At 36.5% G+C, this 24,509-nt stretch overlaps 1 protein-coding gene across 1 annotated transcript in view; it reads left to right on the forward strand.

Moving 5' to 3' along the window:
- TMEM131 (transmembrane protein 131) overlaps window positions 1-24,509 on the forward strand; it is a 94,467-nt gene that overhangs the window by 28,096 nt on the left and 41,862 nt on the right. The window contains 6 exon segments of the mRNA XM_039548392.1: window positions 3,188-3,228; window positions 9,766-9,834; window positions 19,676-19,799; window positions 20,710-20,826; window positions 21,711-21,833; window positions 22,508-22,588. Of these exon segments, the coding sequence (XP_039404326.1) occupies window positions 3,188-3,228; window positions 9,766-9,834; window positions 19,676-19,799; window positions 20,710-20,826; window positions 21,711-21,833; window positions 22,508-22,588 (555 nt within the window).

Below are 24,509 nucleotides of genomic sequence, written 5' to 3' on the forward strand. Positions count from 1 at the left end.
ATGGACATCTGTAAGCAAAAAACAGGCTTTTCCTTTTAAACATGAATCTTTGATGCGTTTTTGCTCTTGAATATATCTCAGAAATACCAGTCTTATCAGAATGATTTGTAATTTTATACCTGATCTACAGATATTTGTCTTAATATTTTCATAGCAAATGTGTAATTTCAGAACATTGGGGAAAACCTTGGGTGTGCAGTCAGATAATTCAACTCCCAACAGTTAACTACAGCCATGGCAATGTAGTAGTTGCACTTTTGTCAGTTATGTGTATTTCCGTTTATTTCTGCATTTTTCTGGAGTTAAATTTGATCTCCACTGCCCTCTGTCTAAAAGTTGGCCTGGGTGGGGTCTTAGGCTGAGTCTTATATTAAGGTATTGACAGCCAATTATGATACTTAAGAGTACATATAACTAACAACTTAATAGAACATGCTGTCTTGTTAGAGCCAAAGCTAGTTGTCAAGGATGGGACAGTGCTGGTAATGGCTATTTTAGTTGCCCTGTCATAGGATCTGAACCTGTTAGCTCCATCATCTGACTGTCAGGTAACTGCTGGTAACTTAATTATGTGCTTTAGTTATGTTTTGAAAGAAAAAAACCCTTTGTTGGTGAAAGAAAGATTTTATTTAATTCTAGTGATTAATGTGCTTTCAAGGACATTGGTAAGGATTACAGGGTTTTATATATGGCTTTATATATCTGTTAATTTCACAGAGTAAGTTTGGTTGTTGTCATTTAACCCCAGCTGGAAGCTTAGCCCCGAACAGCTGCTTGCTCTGCTTCCCTCAGGGGATGGGATAGGGGAAGGAAATCTGAAGAGTAAAAGAGAGAAAACTCATGGGATAAGATAAAGACACTAAGATAAAGCAAAATAAAGAAATCACAGAATTATAATCACAGAATATTTTGAGCTGTAAGGGACCCACAAGGATCAACGAGTCAAACTACTAGCCCCGCACAGGACAGCCCCAAGATTCACACCATGTGCTTGAGAGTGTTGTCCAAACACTTCTTAAATGCCTATTTCAGTGCCAAACCACCGTCTGGGTGAAGAACCTTTTCCTAATACCCAATCTAAACCTTCCCAGACACATGCTGTCACAGAAGTCATATACCCACTGTCCTTGCCTCAACCCATAAGTTTTCTCATGGTTGAATTGAGAAAATAATGTGTGGCAGTTTAAAACTGGAAGATCTGCCTTTGTCATTCCAGTCTGAGGAAAATACAAGGTATGGAAGGAAGAGATCTGTCTTTTTCTGTTTATTTCTTTAGATTTCAGAGCTAATTAACTTGTTAGGCAGTACTTCCTAGAAAGTTTTAGATAGAAAACATTTTGTACCTTAAGCGTTCATCACTTAACTAAAACTATTTTAAATTTCTTCCTTCTTCATTTTAATTGACTTTCTCTTACAACGTGTTGTAAATTGTTTCAGAGTAGTAAGTATTTACCTGTATCTTACTGGAAATAGAAAATGGAGTGTGACATTGGAAGTTAAGAAGCTGAACTAAAAGCTTATGAGTATATGAGTAGTATACCTTTGCTGGGAAGACTTGGAAAGATGTGTAAGCTTTTTTTTTCTGTTCATTAAAATAATGGTGTTTTAATGAAGAATAAGAAATTGACTGTTCTCCTAATTACAGTACAAATGTCATAAGTAAGTTTAAAGGAAAGCTTGCTGACATTGAAATTACAATAACATAAAACAGCTTGTTTTTTAGTCTTTTCTTCACTGAGGAAAAACTGCACTGATAATTTTGTACTGTGAAGTGTAATTTCATGTGAGCCCCTTTCTGTAATAACCCTTTAGCAAGGCAGTCTAGCTATCTATATCAGAGGTTTTAAACCAAAAAAATCTGATGAATGCTCTGTGTTGCCTTTCAAGTTACAAATAGATTAGCGTTGTTTTACAATGGTAAATAATACCCTTCCAGTTTTCTTTAGTTTGTTGCAAATTGGAGGGTGAGTAAACCAAATAACTTCATTCTGAATCTGGAACACCTCTTAGATTTACAATCCAGAATTGATCCTTGACATGAATCAAACATTAATGTTTGTCGACTCAGTGATTTAATAGGAGTAATTATAAAATTTTCAAAAAGTGTCTCCAAATAGCAAAATTAAAGTTCCTCTAATAATAAAATCTATATTTTAAGCAAAGATCATTTTTAAGAAACTATTTAAAAAAATAATTTTGGCTTAGAAAAAACCAAAGAAATAAAGTGTAATTTGTAGCTGAACTAGAAATCAGTGAAGTGTCCAGCAAAGGGACTTGATTTTTTGTTCTGAAATGAGATACAAGTTTGCATTCCCATTGCAAACAAGTGCTATCCTTGTGCTAGAGGTGAACTGGGTCTGATGAGCCAAGGTGCACTATAGACTTTATCAGACCTGTGAGCTTTCCTCCCACGCTCAGGAGATAAATATTTAGCTTGGCCATGACATGTCTTTAACAGGACAACTAAAATCCCCAGTTTGATCACCAAACCCTGTGGGAAGACAGTTTTCCAAGTCTGCTACGTTTTAACATGAGCTGTATCAGAAGGGCATTCCATATGCAGGCTTCTAAACCAGTTGGTATTTCTTAGGCAAGAGTAAACTAATTGGAAATCCCTAGACAACCTAACCTCCTTGTTTTCAGGTAATTAACTGTAATGTCCAGCAGAGTTGAAGGAAGTGTATGAATTATAGAGGCTAGAAGATCATTAGCAGAGAAGGAGATGATGTTTCCTAGTCAGATGGAGATTATAGCCTTCTTTGTTTTCTAGGTGTTAAATTACATCAATGACATAATTACTGAACTGTTTCTTGTTCTATATGCTTTTCTTTGTAGTTTGTTTCTTACATCTATGCTAGGTTTTTCTTTTGTTTCATATAGTGTTTTTATTTCCTGGACTTTTATCCTTCTCTCAGTTTTTAGGTTGTTAAGTTGCTGCTTGTTTTATAGTTTGTGGGCATTCCTACCACTGGAACTGACCGCAGTTCTTGTCCAGGGCCAAACTTAATTTCTTTAGTTGGAAAAAAAACAATTTACATTTTCTGCTCCAGTTCAGAACTTCTTTTGTCTTTCAAGCTCTGATTTACTAACTTGTTGCAGTTGCCAGGTTGTTAGGTTGGGGTTTTTTGCCTGCTGGGGGTAAAATGCTGTTGGTGTCTTAAATTTAATTTTTTTTTTTCTTTTACAGACTGAGACAACTTTAGGCCTCAGTTCATATCAACAGAAAAGGTAAGCATCTTTCTTAAAGTTTAATACAGACTTTAATTGTGAGGTTTGTGATACTTTTCATAAGAGTAATAAAGGTTTAGTGTAAAAAAGATCAAATACAAACCATGTGATTTTTTTTTCAATTATTTTTCTCATACAGAGGAAATGAAACTAAAATGTGAGGTAGTTTTTAATACTGAACAGCTAAATCATAGAATGGTTTGGGTTGGAAGGGACCTTAAAGATAAGCTAGTTCCATCCTTCTGCCATGGGCAAGGTTCCTGTCCCTCACTATCCTATCAATAAGGAATTCCTTCCTAATATCTCATCTAAACCTTCCCGCTTTCAGTTTAAAGCCCTTTCTTCCTCGTCCTATCACTAAATGACCTTGTGAAAAGTCCCTCTTCACCTCTCTTGTAAACCATACTAGGTACTGGAAGGTGGTCTAGTGTCACCTCAGAGCCTTCTCCTTCAGGCTGAGCAGCCCCAACTCTCCCAGCCTGTCTTTGTAGGAGAGGTGCTTTGTCCCTCTGATCATCTTCGTGGCCCTTCATGAGGAAGAAGCTTCACATGTGGAATAAAAAACTGAAGAATTCTTTAATTCCTTTTGTAATGTATATCACAGAGCAATTCTGTGTAATTAAACTCAGAGCTCTGCTTGTAGATTTCTTTAAAAATCATTTTACTGTAGTTTCTTTTATTGAGGAGAAAGTGGGTTTGTTTGCCTGCTTCAAAAGTTGTTGGTGTCCTTTTGAAGAAAAGTTTGATGCTATTTTTGATAGATTCTTCCCCACATTCCTTTTTCCCATCATAGAATCATTAAGATTGGAAAAGACCTCCAAGATCACCAAGTCCAGCCTTCAGCCAAGTGCCACCATGCCCGCTAAACTATATCATAAAGTTCTACATCTACTTGTTTTGTGATCATGATGTCACCTCTTCCCTAGGGAGGCTGTTCCAATGCTTAACCACATGATGATTTTTTTTCCAAATATCCAACTTGAATCTCCCCTGGCACAGCTTGAGGCCATTTACTCTTGTTCTGTCTCTGGTTGTCTGGGAGAAGAGTCTCACCCCTTACATGGCTGCATTCTCCTTTCAGGTGATTGTAGAGAGCTGTGAGGTCACCTCTGAGCCTCCTTTTCTCTAGACTATAAAACCCATGACTCTGTCTTGTCCTCTCCTGTCCTGAAGACATAATCTGTTACTGAAGAGCTTGCCATGTATAATATCTGAGAAGGAAAATAAGTGGCCTCTTTTTACCCTGGTCCCTGATTTTTCTCTAGAGAATCATCAGATACTCTTGTTTATTTAATGAGTGCATTGAACAGTAACAATGAAGCTTATTTCTTGTACAGTAGCATTCAACAAACTCAAAGTGCATTTTCAGTAAATACAGCTATGTTTTTTCCACAACCTGTTTTCTGTTCCTTTTCAGGAAATCTAGTAAAAGAATTTTCCATTTCTGATGAGTTCCTGTTTTACTGTGTGTATAGTTGCTTAATTGCAGGCTTAAGATCCTTCTTTTTGCAAGTTTTGAAAAACCTATGAAATCTCCAGCTGTGGTCAGGAATGCAAACTCACTATGTGCTGCAGTATGTCAGTCAGATTGCAAGTATGAGAACATGAATTTTTAGGAATGACAATTGAACTAAAGATAACAATGATTAGTGTATTTCTATGTCTTGGATAGAGCCATACTTTATTGATATTTTTAAAATGGAATAGTATCTTGTTTAAATCATCAAGTCTCAATGGCAGAAGGAAGTGCCTATATTGGCATCCACGCATTAGGTGCAATATTTTTGTTTCCCAGAAAACAATTGAATTTGGTGGTTCTTGAGATTGAGGCCATTGACTGGATTGCCTACAGGATTTTTTGTTTTAATTTCTCAGCTAAGAAGATTGTTTTCTGTATTGGAAACTTAAGTGTTCTGGAGTGTGTTCTGTTAAAACACTGGTTTAGATATCTGAAAACAAATAGTCCATTCCACTTAGGAACGCTGGCCTATTTGAAGTTCGGACACAATGTGATGAAGGTCTGCATCACAAGCTCTCTGATACCATGTTACATAGTAAATACCAAATTTGCTTTCTGTTTTTCTCTCTCACTGCTGTTATTAGTTTTGCATGACTCTTTCCTTTTTTTCTGTGATTTTTTTCAATGGCATTGCTAAAAGCAATATTTAATTTCTCTAGATGACTTGTCTTTGCTTGTCCTTATTAGAGATTATAATATCTTCTTGGTATAGCTTGCCGATATTTTTTCCCTATTTAGACAGTTTATTCAGTTCTCTGATCTACTTTTTAGCACTAATTGGAAGGAGGGAAATGAACTAGCAATTTAATTTGTTTTGTTCATGCCCATGGTCAGGTTACAGTGCATCTATTCAAGCTTCTCCCTGTTCTTTCCCCAGACACTCCCCTTTGGGAATTGTTAGCTTTGAACTTTGTCTAGTATGAGTGTGTTTTTCTGATACAGGGTTAATGTTGACATATCTGAGCCAGCTACTATCTGGGTAGCCCTGTTAAAAAAAATTGTTGCTCGTATTTTTATTCATCGGCCTTTATAGCAACAGGTACGGCCAGATACTGGAGTGGTTCCATTGTTCGGTGGGAGTTCACTTTCTCACTGAACCTGTGATTAATACCCATATTTCTAAAAAAATTTTAGTTTTTAAAATTAAAATGTCTTTTCTGATACATGCAGCTCAGCCTTATTTTTAAATATTGAAAAGTTGTGGATGCACGCAGGTTACTTACAGAACATTTTTGGTAAAAAGTCTGCAGTGTCTCTTTTCGAGGATTCTGGCACAAAAAGTACCCACTGTGAAGTATTTTCCAATTTGTCATTTTAAAGGTTCACATAGTTATTTTTAGATATGCTTTAATTTGATTTTGTGGTAATGGAAATAAAGTAGCAGCTTTCTAAGAGTTCATGTTGCTAAAAAAAATCATGAGATCACTTGCTGTTTCACAGCTTAATGCTGCTGTCTTTATTTCTTTACAATTTATGGCACAAGAGAGGAAATAAAACCCTTTAAACAACAGCTAAACTAATGTGGGAAAAATAAATGTGGAGTATGCTTAGATTTGAATTTTCTACCATAGTAATTAAAGATGTTACAGATAAGATTCCACAGAGCATATAACTCCTCCAGAAATCCCAGAACAGCTAGAAAGGTAAGGTGAGGATACAGAGACACAGTTGCTGCCCAACTTTGCAGAAATCTTTAAATACTGTATGTGACAAGCATTTTCTTCATCTCCAAGTGCAAAGATGTGCATTGATTATCTAAAATTGGGTGCCTAGTACTCTGATAAACAGCAAAGCATTATGGAAGTACTGAAGAATGTCCTTAAGACAGAAGAATATTGTGGCTCAGCACAGATGGATACCCATATCAGCTACAGTGTTTGCAGGCATTGCTATTTTGACCGTGTTTATGACAGCATTTGTGACTAACATTATTGAGACATGAAGTTGCACATCAGTAAATTGCATCTGGTAGTAGGTTGCTTCTGGGTAGCAGCAGAACCTTAGTCAGTAGTTGAGGTAAATGCCCACTCAAATATAGCATGGATGGAACAGGGAGGATAATGATCCTGCTGAGGGACTGAGTGTAGTTCACTCTCAAGTCTCATTTTTAAAATCAAAATTCTTGCAGAAGGAAAAAGGTATTGAGAATATTTAAATCATGGGTTCAGGTGCCACCTGGCCAGTTCTTAGTCTGCTGATGCTTGTTGGCAGGTATTAGCAGTCCTTTCTTCCAGATGCAACTTTTCTTTTTTGTGTTGTTCTTCTTGTCTTTAAAAGTTAGAAAACTTGGAGGGGTAGGGAAAGAAAAATGTTTAAATTGTGATATAAGACCGGGAGCCATATTTCTACATGCATACAATAGTAATTAACTTCATGTTGTTATGCTGTAAAGTTGCCCTACCCATGGGTGTATCCAGCATTCAGTGAGCAAATGCCCAGCAGAGCAGACATTATAATCATTTCCTAGTCTGCTGCAAGTTGACTCCTGTTGGGCCCTTTAGTAGGCAAAGTTTGTGAATCCCAATATTGCTTGTTCCTGTTTGAATCTTATTATAGTTGTTACTTTTGTTATCATAGTTGGCATTCATTATGATGTCGCTGCCTTTGCCAAAGTTTAACCATTTTAAGTTTTTTGTTGTCCAGCTGACTTTCCAGGATAATATAGCTCTGTGGCATGAGAAAATGTTGCCTAAATTTTACACATATGTGGAGAATTGAGTATGTCCTGATTGTTCAAGTTAGGCCAAGTTACTCTTGACAGTATTTTCAATGCATTTGAAATAAAGATTTTTTTAATATAATTTTGTAAAGATTGTAAATATTTTTAACATTTTTCTATAAAAAGAGTTGATATGTCATTCTACCAATAATTACCAATACAAAAGAGGTGCTGTCTGACTGTTCAGGGTTTTAATTTTGGAAGAAATTGACAGAATTATTTTTAAGATCACTTTGAGTGGTTTCTGTTTAGCGTTACCTTGACAATGGAAGTACAAGAGCTTTTTGACCTTTTTAATTTAGAAATGCACTCTAAATGGTTTTTAAAATTAGGCTCTAAACTCTGGAGACATACGATTCACTCGTTTTATCCTTACGAAACATAACTGCTCGTATAGTTTTCCAGTTGTATTCTCCTGTGTCCAGTGTCTCTGTAAACTTCATATTGTTGAGCATTTGTTCTATGGTTTGAGGTTTGACTTTAGCTGAGAAGGTGTACCTAAGCACTCTCTTATTTGACAACTGTAATGTGTCACAGCTGCACTTAAGAGTAGCAAGAATTTTAGGGGTTTTTTTAAGATCTGAATGCAGTTTTTCCTCTTGGCATTTTCTTATATCTTCACTTCTGTTGTACTGTGATCTGCACACACATGCCATATGTACACACACATATTTAAGTATATATTAAGGCTGACTGGATGTACTAAGCCCACTCCTGTCCTGATAGTGTTTTATTACTTTTATGTGGACAAAGTTTTTTTTAGTGACTAGGCTCTGTAGCATTGAAGATGTTTTGACATCCAAACATAGAGAGCTGGAAATTGATTAGCATGCTGTGTATTATACTTGAAGTGTGAAGTTTCAGTTGTGGAGTTTTAGAGTGAGTCTTTGAGACATTGTAATTTTATTTAAAAAGCTTTTGATTTGATTTTGATTGAAGGATACAATTAAGATTTCCTAACCTATTCTTAAACTTTTACTCCTGTAAATAGCTTCCTTGTTGAAGTGGTTCTGGAGTATGGAAAGACATCTGAATTTTGGCAATAATTAGTTTTCCTGGAATTGCACTGGATGGAATTGGATTGATCTTAGTTCAAGGCCCCAGCTTTCATAAGACAAGCCACATGTGCATGTCCCATTTCCTAGCTGCTCCTTCTTGTTGAGGCAGAACTGTGTAGTTCTGGGTAGAGAACTGGGTATGTGGAGTAGCTTTCCTTACCCAGGACAAGTGGCTCCAGCTCTGTCTTTGGGCATCTAGGATTGATACAAAGTCAGAAAACAATGATCTAAACCAAGAATGCTGTTTTAATATCAGAAGAAAAAGCATTTGAAGAAAAAAAAGAGGCTGTTGGTCTTGCCATTCAGGAGCCATTGATCATCTTCTATTCTTTAGCCTTCCCTGTTTATTTTTTTAATGTTGTTGTCTCTCTGTTTTGTTTTTTGTATGAATAGGATTTTTACTTGGCTCAAAATAAAGTGTTTCAGTTACAAAGATGCTTAACTGTGGTCACAGTCACATCATTCTGAATAATAAAAAATGTTTCAGTCAATGAAACTGCTTTGTATTTTTTACTTACAAGTTTTGTTGTGGGTTAACTATTGTGCTCTGTGTAACTATACTGATAAAATAAGCAATAATAGAGAATGCTTCCAGATACTTTGTTGACTTCACTGTTAGATTGTGTGAGTGCTATTTAAGTTTTGGTCTTCATCTACTAGAATTCTCCTAAAGAGATGCCAGTGGGGGGTTAGTATAGGCAAAGCTAAGGAATGTTTCCAGAGCAGAGTCACTGTCTCCTGGATATTGCAAGTTTTGAACAGTATTGGCTGTTTTCTCACGTGGCCTCAGTACCATCGAATGGATCCAAGATTTTTTATGTACTAGTACAGAAGTAACTGGAGAAACTCAGGGATGTGTATGTAAATTACTGTTACACATTGGACAATATCCAAAAAGTCTTTCATAGCAATGTTTGGATATTGCAATGAAAGATGATGTCAACCTGTTTAGTGTGTTGCTTCACTCAGCCATCATTATATAAACGAGAGGTTTACACTTCAATTATGTCCATTTTCAAGATATCTGCTCTTGCATAATCTTTCTTGGAGACACCACGTAAACATGTTATAAAATTACGGTATTCTGACTAGACAAGTTTGTTTTGTTGTTTCTTCTTTTGAATTAGTTGCTTTGCTAGTATTAATGAATATTGTGCTAAGAAAGCACTGTTTGAGGTGGGAAGGGAGCAAAAATGTGTCATTTAGTAGTATCTTTTACAGCATTTCAATTTTTCTTGCAGTGTATCCCTGTATCGGGGAAATTGCCGACCTCTCCGGTTTGAGCCACCAATGCTGGACTTCCATGAACAGTAAGTTGAAAAAGTTGAAAAGTCTTTTGATCTGCTTAGTTATACAAATTTAAAAAAACCGACCAAGCAAACAAAAAAAACCCAAAGAAAACAAAAAAAAACCAAAAAAAACCAACAAAAAAACCCCCACCAAAAACAAACAAACAAACAAAGCCCCAAAATAAAAACCAACCAAACAAAAAAACCCCCCACCCACCACAAAAACCAAACAACAAGCAAAACCCCAGAAAACAAATAGGAACAGCATTTAAAGCTGATGGAGAAGGTTGTATACATAGATTGCATTAATAGATTGTGTGATTGACCTACAGAGAGATGCTGTACTCAGTCTTAAGCAGCATGTAGCGACCTGTCAACTGCCGTGGTTTTGATTATGTAGGTACTTGTACTTTTTAGGTACTTGTACAGCTGCTCTGCAGAGTGGGCAGTTTTAAGTCTGGAACGTGATGTCCTGAGGTGAGATTACCTTTCTGCTTGAATGTAACCCACGTCAGGGAGCATGTACCCTAGCATATCAGTTTTACTGTTGCTTTGGTGGCAAAGAAACTGATGGTGGATCTCCAATTATTAGAACAGTAATGTTGAGTTGTGAAAATACAGCCTCAAGGAGAGCAAATAGCCTCCAGGAACCTAGCTCCGTGCTCTCTACCTTGCAGCTGGTTGCTGTTTCCACTAAACAAAAGGGAGGAGGAAGGAAATTAAACATTTCATCGATGTACCTGTTTGTAATCAGTTCCTCTGAGAATTACATCAGTGTTAACTTGTCTTACCATTACCTGATTATTGTGTATAGGTAGCTCAACAGTCAAAATTGGTTCTGGAGTTGGTGTTCGTAGAGCCTCTTTGTATGATTGATACTTTGACTAGCGTAAACTGCAGTAAAGCCATTTCAAACATTTTGTTACCAGTTCAGCCTGGAAGAATGAAAACAGCCCAGGTGTGCCTCAGCACAGCATTGCTTCCCCCATCCTCAGCCAGTACTGCTGCTGCATGAAAGGCTGTTTCATTTACAGAGAAGCCACAGATAATTAATAAAAATATAGTACCCTTTTCTGTTGGAAAGAGTATTGTACAGTGTGGTGACTACAGAGTTGTGCAAGGAAGCTCCTGTATATTGACATGGTATATACTTGTGTCTTTCTGAAAGAAGGGAAGATGTAACTGTATATTGTTTGCAGAGTAGCTTTCCAGAAATAACCTCTATACAAAAAACCCCAATGTAAATGTCACTAAATAACAAAGCTATATGAAAATGCCTCATTTTACAGAACTTATTTGTACTCAGCCTAACAAAATTGTGGCTTTACTTCTGATAACAGACAGAATAAGTCACTCTGCCCTCTCTTCCTTTTTGCTTCAGAATTTCCTTTAGTTTTTAATATTGTGTGGTTTTGTTGTTTTTCTTCCTAATGTCAGTAACTGGTCCTAGGTAAGAGAATATTGGGTTTCTAAACTGAATGGCAAAATACATAGTGGTAAACCCTACTCTACTGCATCTCTGCTGTAAGAAAATTAGGTTATAGTTAATAAATTATTTCAGTGAGTGCAGTACAAATTCAAACTTGTAGAGCAGTGTGCTTTTAGTTAGAGTTACTGTAAACTTACCTATTGGTTTGAGTTTAAGCTATTTTCTTTTAAAAATTGTAAAAGTTTTCAGTTCATAGTAATTCCAGACTTGGATATTGAGAATGTATTTTATGTACCTTTTTCTACTATGAATAAATTTGATGTTCTCTAACATATCTTTTAAAGGTTATCTAAAGTTTGCATGCTTATGCTCTGAGGAATGCTATACGTGCTTCTTTGTTTTGTGGATTTCCAAAGATGATTTTTTTTCCCCTTGCTACAAGTAGATCCAAGACAGTATCATAAATATTTTGAGTCATTCTTCATTGTATTTCAGCTTTTTATCTAAGCTGTTATTGTCAAAACTGAAATCACTGAAAAAATAGTATAGATCTAGTACACTGTTAAAAGTAGCACAGTCTCGTACTTGGGAATGGCTCTGTACAATACCTGCAAAACTGCACTGGGGGATTGCTGCCTTTGGTCAATTAAAATAAGGAACCTGTGTGTTAGATCTTGATTCACCGTGTGTTCCTTCTTTGGTTTGGGTGGGGTTTTTTTGTGGCAGTATATCATTGATTTATCTGTTGTCACTAAGGTTGTAGTCTCAGGCAGAAATCCTCTTCTGATTTATTAAAACTTATTTAAGTTGCCAAAAGCAGTTTTAGAAAAGGTTTAGATATGGAGTCCCAAAGTTTAGTTTGCCATCTGTGAACCAACTCTGAGAAATGCTGAGTAACTCAGCCTTGTGGTGGGAACAAGCTGCAAGTGCCAAGCACCTTTGGAAGTCAAATAATGCAGATTTAAGCTTTTGAGTTTTTTGCCTTTTAAAGCAGACAGGGTTTTCACATTCAAATTCTGGCTTTTCTGTCTTTGTTATTAATGGATTTTAGAAAAGGCATAAAATGCATGTTTAGTTTCTGAATAAGTACTATACCCAAAGGGTGTTTTGTTAATAGGTAGCATATAGTATTTAATAAAGCAAACTTGTTGCAAGTTCATGTTTATGCTGAGCTATCAACATGTGTCATACCTAGGCTAAAGAAAGTTTTAATATTTATTTTCGGTTGTACATCAAGCCATTCTACCTGTGACATTTTTGGTCTGCTAAGAGTGTGTGGGTTTAATGTTTCAAAAACATGCCAACTTAAGCTGGAATAATATTTAATAAAAGTTGCTTTATCTAAGGATCTCAGAAAATCAAAACCAGTATTAAGTTGATAAATATGTGCTGTGGACACACTTCCTGTGTTCCACCTGGAGATGAGATTACAGTCGCCTTCTACTTCTGGTTTATAACAGTTGGAGGTTTTTTTAATGCTGTTTTAGTATAAAGCAAACACTGCCATATTCTGTCACTTTGAAGGTAGTCCAGGTAATCTCACATTTATCAAAAGAAATGTATGCCGTATGTCAGGATATGCAAAAGGATATGCAAATCTTTAGCTCACTTGAAGAGATCCCAAATGTTCTCTGTATACATTAAGCCTCTGGGAATGGGATAGAGCTGAGGCAGGTTCTCCCGTATCACTGTGCCAGGGGGCTGCTTGGACTAAGTGTGGAATACTCATTTGGTTATTTAATGTGTAAACCTCTTTCTTGTGTCTCTGAAGCAATACCAGTCTTTTTCTGGAACAAATTCTGCAACATGTTGGGTATTGGAGATTCAGGGCTTTAAAGAACACAAGAAAAAAACCTCCCACCTAAAGCCAGCTCCACAATTAGTTGACTTTTTTTGTTTACCAGCATTCTGTTCCTTGTATTCTCTCTTTTAAACTATTACTCTCCCCTGTTGTTAAATGGGAATAACTGAGGTGTTCTAACCTACAAACAGTAATCATTGTTACCCTCCATAGCTTTGGGATTTGGTTGCTCAATCTGAGGCTCTTTTGACAGAACAGTCATTATCTGTATGACTTTGTGTTTAAGACAGGTCTGCATATTAGAGGTCTTACAGATGGTCACCTGGGGTGAAGGCTGAAGAATACTTTTGCAGGGCAGTTTATATTCAGTTCTTACACCTGCTTTGTGGGAGAATGTGGATCTTCACAGATCTCGATACGTTGCCTTCATCTTTGTTAATTCAACTCTGACTGTATCAAAAGTAAAGTTTAAGCTCTTCACAACTAAACTTTTTGATAGAGGTAACTTTTGATAATGGAGCACTTGGGTATTAAGTATTTTAGGATACTGCCACAATATAAGCTAGAACCGCTTATCAAAAATTTTTTAAAATATGGAATTATTTTAGATGAAGTTGACATCCTACCCCTGTTTTATAGAAATGATTGGTCAGGTGTGAAATTATGGTCTTGGTTACAGTAATATTTTAATCCTTGATCAACATATTTTTCTGTGGTGAATGGAGGTTTTTGCTTCACTCAATTTGAGCAAGGTCCCATTCTCAGACAAAATTTTCTCATGGGTAGGACAATGTTCTTAAGTTCTTTCTTTCAGTTTTGTGTTGATAAACAATTTCATTTTGCATTTCCTTTGAAGTGTTTTGTTTAGGGGATTTTTGTAATGTTTTCTTGTTTGTGAGCTCTAGTATTTGGCAGAATATTCTATGAAAGCTTGAGCTGGCTTGAAAGCAATTGCTTGGCAATGTTTGCATATTGAGACCTTCTTGCAGGTGTGGAGACCTTATGTTAGTCTAAGTAACGTAAGGGACATGCTTTACTTTAAGGACAGGATAATGTCAGAATGGGTAAAAATCTGGAGAATACAGCCAGGCTAAACCTGTCTTGATATACCTGTCTTTGAATCTAGACTGCACTGCCTGTAGTTACACTTCTAACTACATGAACTACGAACAAGAAGGCAAATAAAAAGGGGGCATTTAGAAAGCCAAAGTGTATCATGAATGTGCCATACTGCAGTGTAAACTGATTTACTCCCTTGTAAGGCTTGACTGCTGTAAAACTTAGGGGAGGACTAGCATAGTAAGAAAATGGAGAAATGATATTGTTAACAATATAGCTGTTGGAAGTTTTCCTGAGCTATAGATTAAATACTTGCATCTACTAGATATACAATAGATATAAATGTCCTTAAAACCATGGGAGTTACTTCAAGTAACATGAGGTAAGTTTAGCAAAATGGTCTGTTTTCTTCAAGAACTCTAATCTCTTATACAAAAAAATAGTGAAGAATTTTAGCAACTAGAGAATTTACTCAGATTGCTATTTTTCCTACATTTTACATACACTTACAGCTGCTGAAAGGACCTGTAAGTTGCCTGTAACATACATCCAACTATTTACACAGTACATTTGATACACTTGTAATGTGTGAGAGTTGGAGATTGTTGGAATTTTAAAGAAATGTTGCAAAAGCAAACTTCATTTCACTTGGAGTTTGCTGAACGTGAGAAATTGTTGACAGTAGATTGACATTTTGTCCAGATCTGCCTCGGGTTTTTTCACATATCATGCTAGACTGCACAATGCGGCCAAAAGTTCGTTACAGTCTTAGATTCATTCCAGTCACACTCGGTGACATGGTTGGATAAACTCTACTACTTGTGTATGTGGTTTTGACAACTGTTTGGAAAAGGCATGGTTTTGTTGTATGGAATCTTAAGTTAGATTCCTAACATAAAATGGGGCACTTGGTCCATTTAGCATGTTACACTGGCACCAACTTTTTGTCAAGTCTAGTGTCAAAGAACTTTCTCTGTTTGTTAAAAGCCTGTGAGATCTGGAAGCTGAAAAACAACTGATTTATAGGTTAGTACATATGCAAAACCAAAACCCTTCTGTTTTCTTTTGCTTTTCTGAGTTGGAGACGCATTTGAGAATGTAAATGTATGTGCTTCAGCTACTCTTAACTTCAGATGAAGAAGCTACTTGCCTGTGTCACTCAACCATTTTTGTGTGAAGCAGGAAGAATGCTCTGCTTGCTAATTCTCCAGTTTTGTACATCGTGCAGGCTTCCTTTGTGTAAGGAAACTAGCATTTTCTTCAGTACGGGCACAAAAGGCATTCCCTTTCAGTTTCTAGAGGTAACCTTGTAAGACCAGCTCGTTTTGTTTTTTTTAATTAAAAGTAGTTGGATACATTACAAGTCAACACCCAAGTTCTTACTGTTGGAGCTTGCTCAGTCTGATCTTCTGGCTGGAAAACTGTCTTCATTGGTTCAGGAAATTCCCAAGCCTAGGAGAGTGTCCTCGGCACCTGACTTTGTATGCTTTCAGCATTACACTCTGCCTTCTAGGCATCTGTTACTCACCCCTGTCTGATAGGATACTGTATGACAGGATACTGATTTAACCCTTGTGACACTTCTGATATGTTGCGTGACAACTGGTTTTGCAATTGTTTCTGCAGTTGCCAGAGATGCTAAATGAAAGAAATACATGGGGGAAAACATATGTCGCATTCTCAAAATTCATGAGGAATTTACCAGAACTGAATATTGAGTATATTTACCTATATTCCCAGCATTTCAAAATGTAACTGGGAAGCTTTTGGTTGACTTCATTTCTCTCTCCAGTCTCATTAGAAAGAATTAAGAGATGGAAGATGAAGAATGTATCTGCTGAATTTATATATTTTGCTTTTCAGTAGAAGATTTGTATCAGTTTTCATAAATCAAGTGAGCATTTTACAGAGGTGTTTAAACAATATGCAGTAAGAAAAAAAATTAATTGTGCTTTTAAAAGGGCATTTTCTCAATTTATGTTTGCTTCACAATGAGTAGCTACTTATTTTTGCAAATCAATTTTGGGCCAATAACGCAAGGACTCATCTCCCCAAAATTTGCAGGAGCTGATTTCCGTTGTTAAAAGAATCTACCCTTTGATCCCTGGAACAGCAATGAATTCCATTACAAGGACATGCTTACAATACACTGCAGGTACTAACTCAGACTTTGGAAAGAGTTGAGTTGTAGCAGTAAAGAACATGAACAGAGATTTCTTTACCCATTTGACCAGGCACCTCACCCTTGTTAATTAGCATCTTCTCATCTAGGTTATGGTATCGGTTTTTTTATCAGTGTAGGTGGACCTAGCATTATGCAGGGACAAAGGATCAGGAGCAAAATCTTACATGCTTTGATAGTTCGTGTTTGCCTGAAGGTCTGTGTCTATACCATCTTCTCACAAAGAAAAGTGCTAGCTGTTGACTGCTCTGGGAAATTCCACTCTAAAATTGGCATCAGCTACAGCCGTACATGTGCAGTTCATTGTGGTTTGATAATCTGCAGCTTGGAGAGCATCCCTCATGAGATTATTGCTTGGGATGCAGGTTCATTAGAGGTGTCTGGTGCACTCTGCCCTACCTGGATTTTACCATGTCTGATGGCAGAAAAAATGGGTGAGGTTTGTGAGGTCCTATTTCTGTATATTTGGCTAACATCACACTTAAGGAATATAAGGAACGCTGTATCTCAGCCAAATGTAATATCAGACTCATTGTTTCAAAATCAGAATGATCAGCAAAGGAGTAGAGTAAAACAAAGTCCTATCAGAATTCCTTTTTAGTGCCTTCTCCCTTTATTACCTATAATTATACTGTAGTAATTTAGTCTGCAATATGAAATTAGTGAGCTGTGTTGTTGGTCATGGTCATGGCTGTTTCCCTACCAGTTTGTTTTTATAGACTTGAGCCTATCGAACAGATGGATTGTCCCTTCTTTTTAGAACTGCAAAAGCATGAAGGTCCTAAAGATTTTATTTGCAAACTACCTTTCTGGCATGAGCTGACTTGTGCTTCACTATTGCCTGTTCATTCAAGATCATTTTCTTGGCTTTGTGATGTTTCACACATGATGCATCACAGGTGTCACTGAAGCGAACTTCTGATCTTCAGTTTTCAGTACATAACTGTTTCTCTTTAGAGACCACAGATAATACACTAGTCATGTCATTTGCTCACATGTAATACAGTGATTAAAATCTACTCATCTCTCTCTTCCTGCTGTTGTGGTTGGAAGGAACTGTTCAGTTTGATTCTAGGTTTTGCTGTTGAACTCCTCCTATGAAGAGTGGTTGGAGTGCTTTGTTACATACTAGGAGGATAATTTCCCCTTCTTGACAAGCTGCTGAATGTGCTGTGGGGAAGAAAAGTGTCCGAAAACTGCACTGTGGCAAGCAAAAGAGTTACACTAAGGCGCTGGGAGCATGTCTTCCACTAAGGAGAGTGAAAAATTGTAGTGAGAACTAGGGAACAAACAGCTGATCCTCGGGCTGAAAGAGCTTTCTTCAGTGGTGGAGGAGATTGACTGACTGTTTTATTTCTTCCCTTTTAAAAAAAGAAATTGGCGTTGGATACTGGTTTAAGGCTTGACCGCTTTGTCTAAACAAGGAATTTGCTGCAAAAGTGTTGACTGGTATAAAAGCTTCTGCCTTTCATAGTTACCAAGCAGATAAAATACTCAAGGCCATCTGTAGTGATGTCAGTGAAAGAGTGTTTGAAGCAGTGGGTTCTGAATTCAGGAGGTGTTGGGTAACTCCTTATCAGCAGGCACTTTTCTTGGTTGTGGATTTGCATGTTTGTTGTTATGCTGGGATTTTTGGTGGGGGTGGGGGTAGAGATGAGGAAGTTTGGAGGGCTGACTCTCATTTGCATTCCTCTGGTCTGGTAAGCTTTATCCTAGCAAAAGAAGAACAGGTGCATAGGTTTACTGTTTAATTCCATTGATCAACAGTGTAGCAGTTACAGTAGTTAATGCAAAATGTCACAGCTGATAAACCATTTCCCTTTCTGACATCCCCATGTATGCTAGCAAGAGATAAAAATATATTCTGTTAGGGCTCAACCCAGGTGTTTGGTTTTGTACAGGTTTTAAAAGGCGAGAGAAATTGTGATCTTTGTTACTGGTGAAGTTAGAGGAATCAAAATGAGATTTTTTGACAGTGAAAGAAGGATCGAGAACAAGTGTTTGCTGTTGGAGACATGAAATTAGGTGACATGAAATTTGGCAAGCAAAGCAAAGAGTTTTACAGTGGCAGAATGCAGATATATTTTTGTTAGTGATGATGTCCTTTATTGATAGTTAATAATTGTGTCTTTGAATTGTCTTAGCATCTGCTTCTTTAGCCCGTGTTTCATGTGTAGGAGGTTCTGTAAGCACAATCACTTTGAAAATTATGGCATAGTTTGTTTATTGTCACTAAATTCTCCATTCAATGGAGCCTTTAATTTACAGCAAAGTTATGTTGCTTCATCTCTTGAGATATACTCCACACCCCCTCTCAGTTGAAAAACTGAGACTGCAATAGCACATATTAATTTGGTCTGTTAAGGTTAATTGAGGATGGCAGAACAGCTGCCTTTTTCTCGTCAGCATCACTGCAGGTACTACAGGTCGTAATTCTTATCAGTAGTTTTGGGTGTCCTTGCAGTGCTTGGAGCAAGTGACATGGGGGAGAGTGCTGGATGGAGTACATGTAACCTGAAAGTTAAGAGTTAACTGTTTTAAATTCCAGAATTCCAAATGCAGCGATTTGTAATCTGCACGCTCTATTAGTGCTTTGGTGCTGATACTTAACATGTATGAGTTAAAAGGCATGAAAAAAATTCTGAAGAGAAAGTCTGAAAAATAATTGCTGAAACTGGAGCATCTATTGTCACCTCAGCTGTTGTAAGCAAAAAGAAACAAGCCAAAAGTTTGTGTTGAATAAATTTGTTAGCATGTCTTGTTACTGAAAAATTGTGCAGTTGTTTGACTGTGTAACTTCCATGTTTTAGGTTCCTAAGTTCTAGAATTTGTCTCAAGCCTTTATTTTTTTACTTAAGGTATCAATTCAAACAAAATACAGAAATAAAATAGTTGTTGCTGTACATGTCTGCATACTTAATTCTGTAGACAGTGTTCTAAAATATAATACCAGAAAAATTCTGGGTTCTGGGTAAGCCTACTTACAGTATATCATAGAAAAAATTGGCATTTAGACTTTTGTCTAGGGTGTGTTCTGTTTATTTTCAGTTGCTGTGTGCACCCTGTCTTAAGATAATTATTTAGAGGTTCTAGCATAGGAATAGAAAACTTTGCTTCTTTTCATTCTGAAGTAAAAACCTCACAATGGAATGAGCATGATGCAACATTAGGTAAACCTTCAGGAAAAGTAAGCAATAAAATAATGGAAGATAGGTTAACTAAGTAATTCTTCTAGGTCCAAGTTACATACATTACTTGAAAAAAGCATTAAATGCAAAGCTGTTGTCAGTGTTCATCACTTTTATGCTCCTATCTGGTATAATGGGAAAAAGTCCAATGCTCTATTGTCGAGATTTCTAACACTTTGAAAATATTTTCTCTATTTTGACAGGCCAGTTGGAATGCCAAAAATGGAAAAAGTTTACCTACATAACCCTAGCTCAGAAGAAACAATTACATTAGTATCAATATCTGCTACAACATCACATTTTCATGCATCGTTTTTCCAAAATAGGGTAAGTTTTTTTGCTTTCTCAAAATGAGCTTTTCTTCCCCCTCTCCAATCTGAATGGAAGCTTCTTTAGAAGAGTGACTTACTGCAATAATTACACACCTAGAAGTATTAAGATACTGCAGTTCTTCATCTCAGAGCAAATCTGAGCTGAGCACAGAAACACAAGGAGTTCTGACTGCGTTGGAAATGTATATTGTAATTGATGGTTTAACAGCAGATCTCCTTTGTTGCTGAGGTGAGTACATTTCCTTAGAGCACTTACAGAAACAAACTGTTCCTATATTTCTTCTGAATATTCCAAGTCACATGAAGTTGTGTTAGTGTGCAGTAGTCACTCCAATGTACTTAGAGCTGTAAGTAACAGTTCCTGTGTTACAGGAACTCGCACATTCAAAAGCCTGGTGTCAGCGGCTGGTTAACTCCTAACCTGCTGTCAGGTAGAGTCCTCGAGTTTCACTTTTGTCTGCAAGGCCTGTGGCTTAACAAGAGCCATTAAATGTGAAAAAATTCAGAAAACCTGTCCATAATAAATAACCTGTGGCATTTATGGAAGTCTTGTAGCAATTGCATTTCTCCAGTGACCTTTGAACTATCAGTCTAAAATATTTTTGTGATAAGCTAAAGTCTAAATTCAGAATTCAGTGCAAAAATTCAAGTAAATATGATTCTGTACTAGATAATAGTTTTAAATGAATTCTATTTTTATTAGTTTGTACACATTTCATTTTTCTGAAAGTTCTGATTTTCTCTTTCCAAATCTGCAGTTGACTGCCTTAACTTCAGTATTCCATAAAGAACACGTGAGAATCTTCTGTAGCACAAAAACTTTTATTCATCTGCATGATGCAATTTATTCAGTAAACAGTTTTCCTTATCCTTCTGCTTGCTTGCTTTTATTTTATTTTTTCCAGAAAATTCTTCCAGGAGGGAATACGTCCTTTGATGTAGTTTTCCTCGCAAGAGTAGTGGGAAATGTAGAGAACACTTTATTTATTAACACTTCTAATCATGGGGTATTTACTTATCAGGTAAGAGAATTACACTCTTTCCAGAAAAGTGAAGTGTGAGTCAGCCAAAGCAGTATCTATTATGGGATGCTTAACCATCCAAGGATATTTGCACAACATTGGTGGGTTGTTGGTTTGTTTCTTTTTTTCCATCAACCCAGTTGAAGAAGTTTCCATCCCTGCTGTTTGTTGTAACATGGGTACACCATTGTAAAGATCAGTAGGGCAGTACTGTAAGCCAGATCAATGGAATTAAATTAAATTCTCCCAATACCTTTTCTTGTGTGTGTTATTTTACTGGCTCATTGTAGTGATCTAGCTCATCCTTTAGCTCTTGACTTATCTGATCCAGTGGCAAGACAATGTTATTCATTAAGCTGGCAAAAAATTACTCACTGGAGATTCAGAAAGATAATTCAGACAGATGAGAGAGACTGAAAAGTGAAAAATGAGAGAAATCTTCTTGTTGAAAGAATATGACTCTTATCATGACAGTGTTTTGAAAACAACAACAAAAATGCTTCCCAATATGAATAGTTTCATAATTATATGATTAAAGGAACGTATCATATTTCATTAACCTTTATCTGGTATCTAGTATTCTAGAGTGTCAGAAAAAAGGGTGGGTTTTTGATTTCCTGTTTTTCAGTATACATGTAAGTAAATAGTAGAAATAGCCTTTAGAGGAATATAGCCTAAATAGAGGAATAGCCTTTAGCTGCAAACTAAACCAGTTTCTTTATTTCAGAGCTTTAGTATGATACTGGTTTTAAAGGTTTGGTTACAAGTATACTATAAAATTTATCAAAAAGAGTTTTTGATGGATTGCTAAAATGGGTATGCATGTTAGGCTCTGCAACAATTGCATACAGCTACTTAAGTTTGTGTTTCTTTCTCTGAACCAGGTGTTTGGCATTGGAGTTCCGAACCCCTATCGATTGCGCCCATTTATTGGGGCACGAGTTCCTGTAAATAGCAGTTTCTCTCCTATAATAAATATACATAACCCTCACAGTGAACCTTTGCAGGTGAGCCTAAGAGAAAAATCATTAAATGCTCGTTTTTGGTATTAAACTGAAATTTTGTTTATTTTGGTACTTCTTAAAATTCTGTTTGAACTTTAGAGCTATTTGAGATCATGTCTTTCATATTATAAGATTTTTTTTTTTCTGCTCAGATGCAAATCAGTTCTCGACATTGTAGATTATAGTCGCAGATCTCTTAATTTCCAAAACTGAGGTTTTCTGGTGAAATTTCAGTTTTTAAATGGTTGTAATTTCTGAAAAATAAAGATTTAAACTTCACTGATAATTAGGAAGAATACTGAAGCAAACAAAGCTAAACAGATCTTTTAATCCAGTGATGCCTCTTGTCTTCATTCTGTCTGGTTTGCACAGCATAAGTTGTTGTTTCAGTATACTCCAATATGTAATGTTGGAAAACATTCTTTTGTTCAGGCAGGATTGATGTCTTTACCTAACCAAATGCTGATTCTGTTAAGTGATTCACAAACTGTAAAATGCTCTAGAAAGCACATAAAATGTAGCACTAGCAAATGGCTATATCAGCATTAAAGTGAATTTGTAAGATATTCCAGTGGTCAAATAGTCATTAAGCTATGCCATTGCACATGATAATATCTGATAACTAAGCAGGATCCCTTTAAGCCTGAGTGCTAACCTTTTCCTGTTATCCACCTCAGGTGGTAGAAATGTATTCCAGTGGAGGTGATCTCCATTTAGAGCTTCCAACAGGTCAGCAGGGAGGTACAAGAAAGCTATGGGTGAGTAGTTGTGTCTTGCAGCACTTATTGTACTTATTGGGAGTTTTTATTTTGATATGAGCTTAGGCTTTGGGGTTTTTTTACTAGCTTTGACTCTTGTCATGTAATCATTAAAATACCCCATAAAAATGGAAACAATAACAGGGTCTGTTAATGTTGTGGTAGTAGGAGTTGAATGAAAGGTTTAATTACGATAAGCCATATGTGTAGAGCTGTGCTGTTTTGAAATGCGAAGAACAAAATGATTCCCATTAGAATGAATTACACCTACCTGAGCTTTCAGTCCTGGAGGCCTGTGAGCTGGATCTAACCCACAGAAAAAGTATACATGTTTTTTTTGTGTTGGCTTTTTTGTTGGTGGTGGGGTTTTTTTAACTTAGAAAGTCCTTCCTGCAAATTACTATAAATGCACACATGGGTTGAAAATGAAGCTGAACAAATTTAGGGAAGAAAAATCTATCACGGACTACTAAATAAAACAGCAGTGTGTCTAGCTGAAGTAAATCGCTAGGTCATGAGTTGAGAATGGCTGGAAACTGTTCTGGAAAATATTCCTACATGCATGCCCTGCAGCTACTCCCTACTCATCATGTCTGCTGCTAGAGTCAAGGTAGTGGAATGGATGGACCCATGGTCTGGCTCATGAAATCTGATTTGAAGTAACACAAACTGATATCTTTAAGTGAAATAAAATTTAGAATAATCCCGAAGGTATGGTTTTTGGCTCCATGCTGTATGTCACACCATTGATAATGTCCAGCTAGATACAAAACTTATTTTCCTTTTCAGTTAGAATGATTTGATTTTGTGATGACTGGTTTTTGGTCTGGGAGAGACTTCAGAGCCATTGAGCCCTAAGCTTGTCTCTTGCTCAAGTGTGTCATTACAGTCATGTGACAGTTATATTTGTTTTAAGAGGATATTTCCAAGGCAAAGTAATTTCCAAGTGAGTTGCAAAGGACAATCACAATACTTAATTCTTGTCTTTTCTGGAGAAAGTCCATTAGAATGGCAGTATTTTAGTTTTAGGTACAAAAGTTGCAAGGAAATAAGTATTAACACAGATCACAACTTTTTAAAAAATACAGTGGAAACAGATGCTGAGGGTTAGATGTTCACATGAAAATGGATTTTAAAGCATAAATGTCCTAATGTTTTGACACTGTTTTAGTCAATTTGCATTGCTTCTATAGATAGCCCCTTCCTAGCTGTCAGGAGAACTCAAGGGAGATGTTTTTCAGAGCATGTAGCTTTTCAGCTTCTCTCAGCCAGGTTGCCAGTTAAAGCCATGAGGACTTGCATGTGAAAGCTTCTGGTGTCCTGGAAGGACTAATCCTCTTGTTTCTTATATCCATCCATTTTCATACCCATTGGTATGCATTTTCATATAACTATTGGTATTTCAAAACAATAAGACAACTTGAAGAAATCAAACCAGTAGGAGGAAACACACAGGTACATCATTATATTGGTTATGTCAAGAGCTGTACTGTGGTTAGAAAAAGCTTCAAAGTAGAAGAAAATATTTGAAATATGGTGATGATACTTTGACATATGGATATGCATAATTGTATAAAATTGTTGTGATGGCAAATGCTTGAATGATTGGATGAAGCAGTCTGCATATGCAGGAGTATTTTTGTAATCACTCTTTGAAGTTACTTGAGGGATCTGACTGACTTTGGATCTCTAGTTACACATATGGAAGAGTCAGATCACATCCTTTGAAACATTAATAAATGGATGCATTATGTTGGGTCTGTGAATAAATGTGAAAACAGAACTTGAAATCTTCTTACTTTGATAATCAACAGTTTTCAAAGAATACATCTGCAGTCATTGTGCCTTAGAAAATTTCATATCAAGGTTTTCGTCTTCTAGTTAAAAACAAAAATCAAGCAACCAACCAAAAATCCAATCC

The sequence above is a fragment of the Corvus cornix genome, chromosome 1 (genome assembly GCF_000738735.6).
Source record: "Corvus cornix cornix isolate S_Up_H32 chromosome 1, ASM73873v5, whole genome shotgun sequence".
Taxonomy (NCBI): Eukaryota; Metazoa; Chordata; class Aves; order Passeriformes; family Corvidae; genus Corvus; species Corvus cornix.